At 40.7% G+C, this 14,068-nt stretch overlaps 1 protein-coding gene across 1 annotated transcript in view; it reads left to right on the top strand.

Moving 5' to 3' along the window:
- CSMD2 (CUB and Sushi multiple domains 2) overlaps nt 1–14,068 on the top strand; it is a gene marked incomplete at its 5' end in the record, with an annotated part of 295,495 nt that overhangs the window by 124,861 nt on the left and 156,566 nt on the right. Inside the window, 3 exons of the mRNA XM_023529432.1 lie at nt 4,353–4,522; nt 11,431–11,587; nt 13,385–13,576. Of these exons, the coding sequence (XP_023385200.1) occupies nt 4,353–4,522; nt 11,431–11,587; nt 13,385–13,576 (519 nt within the window). The remainder of the gene's footprint in view (nt 1–4,352; nt 4,523–11,430; nt 11,588–13,384; nt 13,577–14,068) is intronic.

The raw sequence follows: 14,068 nt of genomic DNA, 5'->3' as shown, positions 1-14,068 counted from the left end.
CAGATAAAAGCAGTGCTGCACCGACTGACACGTGGCCAGCATCTTGAGGGCCTGTGAGGCCAGCTTTGCCTGAGACAACTTCATGGAACCCTGTGGCTCTGCAGAGGACAGCTGTAAACAAGCTGGCAAAATGGGCTGGGCTCACACCAAGGCTGCATAGTCACACGAGCCCGAGGCTGGGTTTCTGCTCTGCCGTTTACCAGCCATTAGATCTTGGACAGGCCACCAAATCCCTCCGCCCCAGCTTCCTCATTTGTAAAATGGCGATAACAATATCCACCTCACAGGCTTGATTTCAGAATAGATGGCATGATTTACATAAACCATGAGGTACTCTATAATTATCGTCATTTTGCCAATAATCTTTTTATTGTTATATGTCATTGACCAGTAACCAATAACCTTTTAAAATTTCAGAGAGGAAACATTAAGACAAATAGATGTAGAATTCCATTTTTGGCCAAGTAAATAATCCTAAGGTTTGTCTTTTCCCCTGTAACCATCCCGCAGAGCGTCCACCCACGCTGACCAGGGCACACATTCGGATACACACGTTCTACCCCCTTGTAGGTTCATTATGTATCTGGCCGCTAGCAGCTCTTTTTTTCTGTGGGAAAATGTCTTCATCTAAGTGGTTCTGGGGAAATTTTTCTTGAATGGATTATCTAGGACCACAGATGTACAACACTCCTTAAGCTCTTGCCTCATTGATCTCGATACATAAGCTCATTCTTTAACTTATTATTCCAATTACTGTTTGTTCATGACACCTCACAATATTTTCATTATTATATTGTCTCCTATTTCACATGTTATTAATAACGCGTAGCAATTATAATCACCTCTAATTACCCCGAGCCCTGCCATAGAACCTCGGGCTGGAGGTATCATGGGACTGCCCACTGGGTGTGGCTCCCAGCTGCCACAAGCACTGGAGGTATAAATTGAATGACTTGGCCCACACAGTGTTTCCAAGAACATTCCCAGCTGCAAAGGAGACGAACAGCCCTGGGCTCTAATTTATGGTGTGATGGGAGGACACAGCCCCTGACCTCAGGGACCTCTGAACTTGATGTGGAAGAGACAGTCCTGACCCCAGAGAACTCAGTCTGCCACAGGAGACATGGCCCTGTCCTTGGGAGCCCCAGCATGATGGAGAAGACACCAGCCCCTGCCCTTAATGAGACCTCTTCTGATGGGGACAACAGAAGTCACAGATGCCTGAACCAGCAGCAGCACTTTCCTGAGCTTATGACTGTTTGTTTCTCTGGGGCATTTATTTGTTTCCATTTATACTTGTGGCTGGCTTTTCGGTGCATCTGCTCACTTTCCTTGTTGCTTTGGAAACTCTTCCAGAAGTGAGCACCATGTCCCTCTTCCCTCCGGTACCCTCCCTGGTGGCAGGGCACCAAGGCCTGGTGGATGGCCAAGGATTGGCCCCATCTGAGGCTGTCAACTCTGTTCCCCTCTTCATACAGGCTTTGGGCATGTGGGGAAAAGGAAAGGGCCACGCTTGGGGCAGAGATAGGCACACAGCTGTTATTGCTGAAAACCAGGGCAGGAAGGGGATCCAGTAATGTGCCAAAGCCCGTGTTTCAGGGAAGCCAACTTTTTAGGAACTACACAGAGAGCAAGAGGCATCCGGAACGGCAAGGGTGCTGTGAATGTCAGGCACCTAACACGCTTCCTAGGAGCTTCTCAGGCTTCCCGCTGAGCCCAGAGCACAGCCTAACCAGGCTCCAGATGGAAGCAGATACGCCGCATAGATGCACTTGGGATCGATGAGGAGAGTGAGGAGGAATACCACTTGTTGAGGGCCGACCGTGTGCTAGCCACTCCCCATTCGTTCACCTATTTTGTCATCAGATCTCATGCACTTATTCTCTGTAGTCTTATGAGGATGGTATTGTTGTGCAGATGAAGAGACCAGAGTTCAGAGAGTTGATATAAGTTTTCTGTCTGCCTCTAAACTCCATGCTCATCTCACCGCATCACATGCCTCTCCCTAGATGGAGGGAAATGGTGTGTGACCCCAGACATAATGGAAGCTGCTTTGGAGAGCTGCCCATGTGATGTGACTCAATGATAAATGTCTGAATGTGCACAGCCCTCAGCGCTCCCTCCCCAAGTCTCCACTCTCGTCTGATGGCACCTAGAAAATTTACACACTCTAGAAGCACATCTACCTAAATTGGCAGCAGCCCCCGGGGTATCTGTCCACTGTTATTCGTCAAATTTTATGCCCCAGCACACACATTCATCATGCACATTTGGTCCCTTTGCAAACAGGCTGTGTTTAGAGTCCTACAAAGCTAGATTTCTTCTCCAAGACACTTGGGTGGCTCAAACAACAAACACTTATTTCTCACAGTTCTGGAGGCTGGGAAGTCTGAGATCAAGGTACTGGCAGACTCGCTGACTGGGTTTGTAGATGGCAACCTTCTTACTCTATCCACTCGTGGCACAGAAGGCTCTGGGCTCTTTGCATATAAGGGCGCTAATCCCATCATGAGGGCTCTACCTTCAGGACTTCATCTAAACCTGATTACCTCTCAAAGGCCCCACCTCCAAATATCATCACATTGGGGATTAGAGCTTCAGCAAATGAATTTGAGGTGGAACACAAGCATTCAGTCATTGTAATGATTTATGTAAAGTCTTAGGAAACTGAAGCTGGTCCTGGACTATAAAAAGCCCAGGGTGTAGGACCCATTGGAAAAGTTGAAACTTGGTGTTAGAACATGGCCACTGTCTTCAAAGGTCTAAGGAGCATCCTTGGGGACCACAGAACACACAAGGATATAGCTAAGCCCACGAGAGGCTCAGCTCTGAATGTTTCTGTATCACCTGCTCTATCACTGCCTTGGCCTAGTACACTCCGGGGTTAGGGTAATTAGGGTTGAATATGTGGTTAAATCCATGGCCCATTGGTTGACCTCAGGGTACTTCCAGCCAAGAACTATGCCTAGAAGAGGAACACTGAGAGATGGTTTAGAGAAAACAGACTTGCCACATCAGCCTCAAAGATGCAACACTTGCTGCAAACTCCCCATATGTCCAGACAAATAATGGGCCTGCCATCTGGACTCGTATTTAACATCCTTCCAGAACCTAATTATGTAGGAGTGTACATCTTCTAAGGTCAGTGCACTCCATATTCATTCATTCATTCATTTGGCAAATATTTATTTTATAGAGGCTCCAAGCTAAGACTCGGAGATTCACAGATTCATTAAGCATGACCTTAACCCTCAAGTAACTCACAGCTTGGGTGGGGAAATACAGGCAAATAGCAAGCAATCAGAGTGCAATATTGAGGATGCTGTGATACAGAAGAACAGGGAGAGGCTTCACAATTACTAAAGGCCCTAGAAAGCCAGCTTCAGGGTTCTTCAGCATGTGCCCTGCCACTGAGCTACTTTCTACTTCCCCTTTTTCTTTCATCTGCTGATGGCCGCCCTGCCCAGGCACTGAGTGGGTGCTGGGGTCATAGAAACATGACCAAGCCCTGAAAGATTCTCAGTGCAGTGAAGAAGATAGAAATAAGTCAAGTAAAATGTGGTAACTGCTATAAATAAGATTATGGGAACAATGTGGAAAGAATGACTAATTCTGGAGGAGAGGAAACAGGTTTTGAGAGGAGGGCGTGAATTCATTAGCCGTTGCAAGAAACTGGGTTTTAATGGATCAGGGCTAAAACTTTCCCCAGAACCTCAGGGGCCCTAAATTCCAGGACCAAGAAGTCCTCGGCCCCCTCCTCTTCATGAATTGAGAGACTTGATCTAAATTGCAAAGTACCAGGTTCTTTATCTTTAAAACAGGGATGGTAATTGTGCCCACCTTATGGAGCTGCTTGTTGTGACTAATGACTGAAATGGTCTTTGTAAAACTCAGAAGACACTAGCAATTATTATTCGATCTTGTCCCCTCTATCCTCCGATATCAAAAGGCTTCATCTCTCCTCACTTGGCTGCACCATCCTCCCCTGATATCCTCCTCGGTCTTTCTGTTGCTATGATACTATATGAACAGGTGTGGGGAATGGCTGCCTCATAATACTGTGAAAGTGAAGGGTTCCTGGTGGGTTTGTTTCTGTTTCTGCAGGAGAAGACAGACAAATGGAATGAGAGAGAGAAAGAAACCAAGCAGAACTATAGATGGGCAGGTGTCTAAAAAAAAAAAAACTTTCATAAACAGTCCTACAGACGAGCAGACTAACAGACAGATAACTGGGCATTTTGGCTGCTAGAGAGGCAAACGACTTGTCTTTGTAAGGTTCTCCAGCACTGCGAGTTGTTTTCTGGATGTAGTTAATGGGGGTTAATCTATGGTTATTGTGATTCTCTTTCCAGCCGAATGTGGGAATTCAGTCACGGGCACTCAGGGCACTTTGCTGTCTCCCAACTTTCCTGTGAACTACAGTAACAACCACGAGTGCATCTACTCCATCCAGACCCAGCCGGGAAAGGGCATTCAGCTGAAAGCCAGGGCATTCGAGCTCTCTGAAGGAGATATCCTCAAGGTAACACCAGCAGAGTTCCTAGAGCATATTCGTTACAGAAGCAAACGTGAGGGCAGCACTCACTCGTTTGTTTGTCTCTGTGCGAACGACCCACATTTTCGTCTTCCGTCCTGAGTCCCAGTGTATTGTTCTCACTCATCTGTGAGAAAGTGAGAACCTAAAAGAAAAGGGTATGTGAGTGTCCAAGAATGTGGCTTTAGAGTTTGCTTAGGAACTGACTGCTCTCAAATACATACGGGATTGAGTGTGGGTTGACTACCTAATAATAATAATAATAATAATAATAATAATAATAATAATAATAATAAATTCAGCTGTAGTGGCCAACGAATCAGGTTTTCCACTGGGAACCCTGACCATCAACCTGAAGAGCTGACTGTTCTGTGAAGAGCTCACGGAATGTTCGTATGTGTGCACACGTGTGCACTTGTGTAGATATGTTTGTGAATATAGATACTTTTGTACATATGCTTACACATGTGTGTGAATCTGTATCTATTTTGTTTGGGGATCTGTGTATATACTTGTCTCAGTGTATTGTGTGTGTACACTTATATATGTTTTAAGTATATGTTTCTGTCACTAGTAGGCTATTACAAGAGCTTCAGTGTGTCATGGTGATGACCTATGTGTGGCAGTGGGGTTAAAGAAAGTAGATTCAAGATATATATGTCAGAGAAAGAAATGATAGGACTTACGTTATAGAGAGTTATAGAGAGGAAGTTGTTAAGACACTGGGAATACATGACTTGTATTTCTTTGTGTGTGTAATTAATTGTGTCTCTAAACACATGTGATGTGTGTAATCAAAGAGTCTACCCTGTAGAATTTATCAAAGAGCTGCCTTATTAAAATGGATCTTAAGGAAAATTTCACACAGGGTCTGTCCATTTTCATCCGAGGCCAAGACATTTTTCTTAGCTCATTCTAATATAGTTTTATTCCCTGTAGCCAGAGAAGTCTTGACATTAGAAATAACCAGATGTTATTACTCTGGAATGTCCAAAGAGAAACCATTAAATAATCCTCATCCCTGAGGATTCTCTCTAAATGGACAGTTGATAGCGACCAGATCTCAATCCCACTAGCTCCTCAGTAAGCATACTAGGTCTGAGAGACCACACAGAGCCACGGTTTCTTTTAATATGACATTCTGCATTTCCTTTGACTTTTGTTGTCAGGCCAGGTAAAGCAGGGCAATGCCATGGCTGGTGCCTAAAAATGAGTGATCAGGCTCATTAGAGAAGAGGCTGCCACGATATCTCTCTCTCTCTCTCTCTCTCTCTCTCTCTCTCTCTTTCTCTCTCTCTCACACACACACACACACACACACACACACACACACACACACACACACACACACACACACACTTTAGCACCAGGAGCAGGAGAAACTCCTGCTGTGACCTCTCTGGCTTGACTCTTCTGCTCGCCCTTAGAGTCTACTAAATATTTCCCTTCTCTGTTTTTATTCTTCCTTGAAAATAGTGTGCCAACAAGAAAATTAACTGAGTATGTGTAAATATTCAGTAGATCAGAAGAAGGGGACCTGTCTGAGAAGTTAGAGCTAACTGCCCCTCTCTAAGCAACAAAGAAAAAAAAATGTTAAAGTCTCCTAATTTGTATTCTTAACAAGATTTGAGAGAATAATATATATTTGACGCAAAAAAATAGGCAATAATGAAAACAGAGCAATCTGAGTTGAGGAAAGATTGAATAGAGATGAAAAACATGATCACCCAATTAAAAAATGGAGTGGAGGCAATGGACAGAAAATGGTAAACCACCGAAAAATGAAATCAATTTATTATAAGATAAATTAGAGAGTTTCTCCCACATCTCATAAGGAAATGAAAAAGAGAATTCTTTTATATTAATAAAATGTACAATCAATCCACAGTAAAACTTTTTGTGCCAAATAACATAGCATGAATAAATTAAATAAAAACTGCAGAAATGTAAAAAATTTTAATAAAGTTACAGTCAGTGTCGTGGAAGATTTTAATATACCTCTGTTAGTCTCTGGCATATCATCTAGGTTAAAAATAAATAAAGATTTAGGTAGCTTGAAATAATATAACAGATTTAATTCAAAAAAAGTAGGAGAAAGATACTTTTAAAGATAAAGGCAAAATGACTAAAAAATTAAAAATAGCAATTATCAACAAAACCAACTGTTTCTTTGAAACTTTAATAAAATAGACAAACTTACAAGAGTGATTAAAGAATAAAAGGACAAATATATAATATTAAGGATGAAAAAAGGAACATAGTCATAGTTATAATAGAGATTATAAAAATAATAAGAAAATATTTAGGAACAACTATAAGATATCTGAAAGCTTAGATGAAATGGAATTTTTAATAGTTAAAAGTACTAACATCAAAGAAAAAATGAATAAACCAATAAACTGCAATTCTCCCATATCTTCTTTCAAAGGCCCCAGGTCTAGACTATTTTGCAGGTAAGCTAACAAAACTTCAAGGAACATTTAACCCCTGAAATAACCAAACTGTCTCAGAAAAGAAAAATTAGGATTCATCTCCCAACTCATTTTATTTAAATGAGGAACAAGTGGAAACATTGATATCAAACTGAATAAAGACAGCATAAGAACAAAAGCTATTAGGCTAGTCTCACCTATGACCAGACATCTAAAAATCATAAATACAATATATTGAATTTATCTGTATATTAAAACAAAACTAAGTGGGATTGATTACAAGAATGTAAGGATGTGTCAATATTAGAAAAGCTTATAATGCTATTTATTGAGCAAACCCTGTGAAATTGCCATTTCATAGGTCAAATCTGAATATTGGTAGCTTTATGTGGCTCAACATAATATTCTATAAATAGAAGAGAAAAATACATGATCCTGCCAATGTACCCCAAAACATCAGGTAATGAAATTTAATACACATTTATGATTTTTAAAAATATCTCATACAACTATGGACAGAACTTTCTTAATCTGATAAAAAGTTTCTACTGACATCAATAGCAGCGAACGTTCTTACTGACAAAACTTCCTAAGAAATCCCCATAAAGGCAGGACTAAGAACAGTAGTTCTACTGTCACCAATAGTATTCGACAGTATACCACAGCTCCAAGCCACTATAATTATACCCCCCTAAACAAAAGAAGAAAAAAGAAACAATAAAAAATAGAAAGGAATATATAAAATGTCTTCTTATTCAGAAAATACAAAAGAATCAACTGCGGAACCTATAAGACAATTCGGCAAAGCTACTGGTGTTTCTACAACCAATTAAAATATAATCAGGAAAAAAAAAGATCTCATTCATAATAGAAACAAACTACAGGACAGCTAGGAGTAAGCCTAACAAAAATATATCTAATCTTTATTGAGAAAATAAAACTTTATTTTGAAGGACATTAAAATAAATACAGGGAGGTTTCATGTTCATGAACAAAAGATGTGAACAGGCAATTCACAGATGAGAAGAGTAAAATTTTTGATAAACATACAAAAAGATGCTCAATCTCAGTGATAATCGGTGACACATTAAAACGAGATACTTACTATTTTCGCACCCATCAAGTTGGAAAAAAATAGATTGCCTGAAAATACTAAGTGCTGGCGAGGTTATAAAAGCAATGGAAAGTGTCTTGCGTTGTTAGTGAGATTGAACTGATATTGGTCTTCAGAAAGCAATCTGGCAATATCCAACAATGCTGAGAATGTGCCTTCCCCACTCTTCCATTCTAGATGTATGTCTTAGAGAAAGTCAAACGCATATGTGCAAGAAGACATGCAGCAGCATTCATGGGAATGTTCACATTGTTTGTCACTGTGTGTAAAAACTGTGCATTTAGAATATTTCTTTTAAGCCGGCCATCTTGTCAGACTGTCATACCAGATGTAATGGTATATGTATATCAAAACATCAAGTTGTACTTCTTAATAATATACAATTTTTATTTGTCAGTTATACCTCAACAAAGCTGGAGAAAAAAAAACATCTAATAGAGAAGGGGAAAAAAAGAAAGTGGTGAGATGTAATGGATGTGCATATATCCTTCTGGATTTCTCGGGGAGACATTCCCATCGCCTGTACATAGTGATGGACTGACCGTCAAAGCAATTTTCTTCTAGACAAACAATAGTCTGTTAGGAAATAAATGTATGCAAAGACCCAATTCCCAAAAGCAATCAAAAATATAAAAATACCCAGGAATAAATACAGAATTTTACTGAGACATAAAAGACAACTTGATTAAATGGAGCCAGACACTGTGTATACGAATAGGAAGATTTAATGTCATAGAAATATATTTTTCTTCTAATCAATTCATACATTTAATGCTAATCAGAATTACACAAGTTAGTTGGTTTTTTTTGCGGGGGGGGAAGAGTTGTTTTTAATTTGAAAAAATTCTTGAGTTTGTCTTGAAGAATAAATATGGAAATATTTTTTTAAGTTGAAAAAGACAAATGAGGGAGGACTTGCCCTACTAAATATTTGTGTTTAAAAGCTACAGTAATTAAAATAGTATGGGTCATACACCAGAATAAATAAAGAGATGAATGCAATAGAATAGAAATCTGCCAAAACCAAATTTATTTAACTGTATATGTGATGATGGTAGATTTAAAATTGGTGGTAGATAAAATATTTACAAACAGGGTTTAGTTAAATGGCTAACCAACTAGGGAGAAAAGGTAGAATTTTATCTTATATCATGTGCCAAAATAAATCCAGGTGGATTTAAGGACAAAAGTACTGGAAGAAAACATTGGTTTAGTTATTTTTCATTCATTTATTGAGTGTCTCTTATGTGCTAGGGCACACATGCTGAACAGTGATATATGAATAATTACATAGGGGGTTGGGTTAATTTTATGATGGAAATTCCTGCAGCTGTTGGGGAAGAATATTTGATGATTTGAAAGATATGTACATTATATTAAGTGAAAGAACAGTTACCATATAGCATCTATAGTTTGATCTTGAATTATAAAAAATTAAGGAAATAAATATATATAAGTAAAGATATGCATAGAACAAAGCCTAGAGAGATAGTCACCAAAATGTTGCTAAGTTGCTTTTATTTTCTTTGTGTTTTTCTGTTTTATAAGTTTTCTGCAATAAATATTTTATCATAATGACATATTAAGAACCAATTTTTTGTTCTTAATGAATTATGCTTTGAAATTAAGGAAAAAATCCTGTTCCCATTACACTTTTATTCATTAACAACAATTTCCTAATACCGTCATTTATCCAGCAAGTATTCAAGTTTCCGATTATCTCTCACAATATTTTTTAAATTTGCAGTTTATTTGAATTAGGATCCAAATAAAGTATATACATTGAATTAGTTGCTCTTGTTGTTTTTAATCTATATAGGTTTCTACCTCTATCTCTTTTTTCCCCCACTTGTAATTTATTTGTTGGGGAGATTGGGTCATTTGTTTAGTAGAATTTTTCACATTCTGAATTCTGATGACCACATTCCCAGAGTATCATTTCACAATGTTCCTCTGTCCTCTACATTTCCTGTAAGTTATAGTGGCTTGATCTGATTCAGGTTTGTTTGTTTGTTCTTTTTTTCTTTTTTTTTTTTTTTTTCCAGCAAATTGACTCCATAGGTAGTGATGTATCTTCCATCAAGAAGCACATGCTATCTCGTTGTCTCTTATTGTGATGTTAGCAAACACTGATGATTAATGCCTTAATCAATTAATTCCAATAGATGTGTTAGAGAGTAAAAATATTCTTATAACAACGCCGATGCAGCAGTGAGCTAAAACTCTTTGAACTGGTGCCATCTCTATGTCTGCTGGAACTCTGGAATTCTCTCAGTCTATCAGTGATACAAAACAATTGCACATAGGATCTGGAAACAGACTTGAGTCTCCCGGGGGCCTAAACAAATCTCTGTAATATACAGCACTGTTAGCTTGAAGGATGGCTTCTTTTAGAAAGCTTTGCTTCATAAATAGTAGAATGGAAATATTGTTCCAATTTGCTGGCAGCTGGCACCACATCCTGTGCCATGCACAAATATTCATCACCCACCCATAGATCCCATCTTTGATATTTACCAAAGCACCAGGGGGTCCTTCACTCAATCACAACTTCTGTTGTTATTTGTACAATTATCTGGGAAGGAGCAGCAACCTCAAAACCTGGGGAGCCAGTTCATTATTCTGATGATTGTTGACTTTGCTGATGCTCAGAAGTTCAGGGCACAGATGGGAGTCAGGGAAGCCAGATGCCTGCACGATTCCACCCCTGGCAAGCCCAGCAGGCCCTCTCTGGAGCCCTTCTTTTAGAAGGCAAGGGAAGAGGCTGAGTTTGAGGAGGGGAAGGGCATCATGATGTGCTGATCATCTTACCTTCACCTTAACTGGATCCCAGAGGCCATATCCAGCAGAGTGGTCAAGACTGAGGCCACTGCCACAGCGAGGTGGGGTCAAGCAGGAGGATGGTTGTCTCATCTCCTGGAAGGACAGGATTGAGTGTTTAGCGATGCAGAGATGCTGAATTCTTTCAGCATGCCTGTGTGCAGAAGCAGATGGCTTGGGCAGCCAGACAGCCCTAACCTGGCCTCCCCAGGCTGCAGAAGAATAAGCCAATGCCATATGGGAGTCTAGGGAACAAGAGCAGATCTCCACTAGAAAGGTCAGAACAGCAACCAGTTTCTAGAGACTGGATTCACACTCAGATTGGCTGGGCACCAAGTGGAGACAAGAAGGGCCAAAAACTCACTCAAGATGCTGGCTCCACTCTGCCATCTTCTTTGCATCTGATGACTCGCTGACTCTAACAGTTATCAGTGCTAAACTCGGGGAATGTGGGAGCTGTAGGGTGAGAAGCTGTGATCTGAAATAAGGCCATGCTGACGACATTGGGTTGGGGTCTCTCCCATGCTCAGGTCTATGATGGCAACAACAACTCGGCCCGCTTACTGGGGGTGTTCAGCCGCTCTGAGATGCTGGGGGTGACCTTGAACAGCACGTCCAGCAGTTTGTGGCTTGATTTCATCACTGACGCCGAAAACACCAGCAAGGGCTTTGAGCTGCATTTTTCCAGTAAGTCTTTCTTGCATCTCAGTGGATGATAAGTCAGGCTTTCCCTAGTTCCACAAACAGGGAAGTTGGGGCTCTGGGACATCGTCCATCACCAAGTCGGTTTGTTTTTCTCTAACTGACACATGCTTAGCCGGTCGTTTCCCCTCATGCATTGTGCCTGTGATTTAGATAAGCTGCCACTTGGCACATAGCTATGTGGTTTAAACTTGTGGTTAGCTGAACTGAGAGCATACCTTTTACTCACTAATACTTTAAAAATTATAAATGCTGAGCCTTTTAATTAAAGCCACCAAAGATAGCCTTTGCTAATCATGGCATTTATAGAACAATATTCAGCTCCAGCCAGATGTAAAGAATGCAAACACTAATGTTTAATTATGTTCGATTTTACTACTCCCAAAAGAGTTGAGTCTTGATGCTTTCCCTCTTTTTTTCATGGTTTTAACTTTCTCCTTTACTCCTGGGATTTTGAAAACAGAAAGCACCCAGGCTTGTATGCAGCCCCCTGGTGTACTTAGGATGACATCCCCATTCTTTAGTGTCACCACCATTTATATTTATTTGATCTTCTAATTACCCAGTAGATACAAAAAAAAAAAAAAAAACCTGTGCTTTTATAAACTATTTTAACATACAGTGAGCACCCATCAACTGATGAATGGATAAACAAAATGTGTTTTGTACATCTATACGATGGCATATTATTTGGCCATAAAAAAAGATTGGAGTTTTGCTACATGCTTCAGCATGAATGAACCTTGGAAACATTACGCTAAGAGAAAGTAGCCAGTCACCAAAGGCCACATATTATATGATCCATTTATATGAACTGTCAAGAAGTGGCAGGTCCATAGAGACAGAAAGAAAACTGGTGGTTGCCTAGGGCTGAGGGGGTTTGGGGAAAACGTGGATGGGGTTTCTTTTCAAGGAGATGAAAATGTCCTGACGTTGATTATCTTAATAGGTGCATAACTCTGTGAATGTACTAAAGACACTGAATTGTATACTTCGGATGGGTGACTGTTTAGTATGTGAATTATTTCTCAGTAAATCTGTTAGAGAAAACAAATTCAATGTGTCTTCTCAAGATCCCTTTCTCATGGGCTCCAGGCCGTCTGGCAGAGGAGGTCTGCGCCTGTTACAGCAGGCGGATCAGTAGAAGAAGATTAAATAGAGTCTTATTCAAATTCCATTTCTATCATCTGAGATTGTGTGACTTTGGAACAATTTACTTAACCTTTCTAAGTCAATGTTCTCAGTTGTAAAATGCAGGTAATTATACCTCCTTATAAGACTCCTGTGAATAGCAAATGAGAGATAACACATGCGAGGCACCATCGAGTAGAAGCTCTGTATAAGCTCTGCAGAGGTTTCCTTCTCCGGCCTTTTTAAATAGAGTGTATTTAAGCAGGACATAATTGAGGTTTGAAACATACATTTAAAGTGACTTTTCCATATTACATTATCCCATCAGAATATCTCGGTGAGCAAAATTGAATGAACAGCTCCCACTAGCAAAATGCTATAGGGTCAAACAAAAGAAATAGAAAATTCCAACTCTAGGCCTGAAAACTGTTAAAAGCTGTCCTGGGAGAAATAACAAATCATTTACATATAGCGACAGGGGAACACGTACTCTGTAATCCACCCTCACCTGAGCATAGTAATATGGCAGCCCCCGAGCAGTGAGTCCCTCAGTGCCTAGAGGCATGTGCCAGTCAGCTTCCTGCAGGAAATGGTTTTTGAGCGAGTATGGATTCATAGTCTTGCTCACCCTATCTCTTCTCTCTTCACCAGGTTTTGAACTCATCAAATGTGAGGACCCAGGAACTCCCCAGTTTGGCTATAAGGTTCATGACGGGGGCCATTTTGCAGGGAGCTCTGTGTCCTTCAGCTGTGACCCTGGATACAGCCTGCGGGGCAGTGAGGAACTGCTGTGTCTGAGCGGAGAACGCAGAACCTGGGACCGGCCTCTCCCCACCTGCGTCGGTAGGAGTCCTCTCGCTTGCCGTTGTCACACACTTAGCAAGTGGGGCCAAAGCCAAGTCATGCCCTCAGAATTGCAATGCTGGTGAGAGAGAAGAGGTAGCAGAGTCAGTTAGAAAGGGAGAGGTGGAGCTTTTGCCTGGGTGCCAGAGGTTCCTGCAACACCAAGACTCAGATGAGTCTCCAACTCACTCTGGTCCTCAGTTTCCCTATAGGCAAAATGGAGCTCATGCTCCCTTTTCTGAGGAAATGTTGAAAGAAAGAGTAAGATCATGAGCTGGCATCTTCTTAAGCCTGTGGTGCTTCCAGAATATCAGCAGAGGCTCTCTGGAAGCTTTATCTGTGTGTCACAGGACAAGAGAAATCGGGTCCAAGGCAGAAATGTGAAATAGGCAGCACATGTCATTCTGTCTGTCTGGCCTTTCATTTCTCACCACCCACCTCGCTGCACGTGTCACCTTCCCTGTTGATCTGGATCCCCACAACACCACTTAG

The sequence above is a fragment of the Pteropus vampyrus genome, unplaced genomic scaffold, assembly GCF_000151845.1.
Source record: "Pteropus vampyrus isolate Shadow unplaced genomic scaffold, Pvam_2.0 Scaffold36, whole genome shotgun sequence".
Classification (NCBI taxonomy): Eukaryota; Metazoa; Chordata; class Mammalia; order Chiroptera; family Pteropodidae; genus Pteropus; species Pteropus vampyrus.
This window is presented reverse-complemented; position numbering and strand designations above follow the sequence as displayed.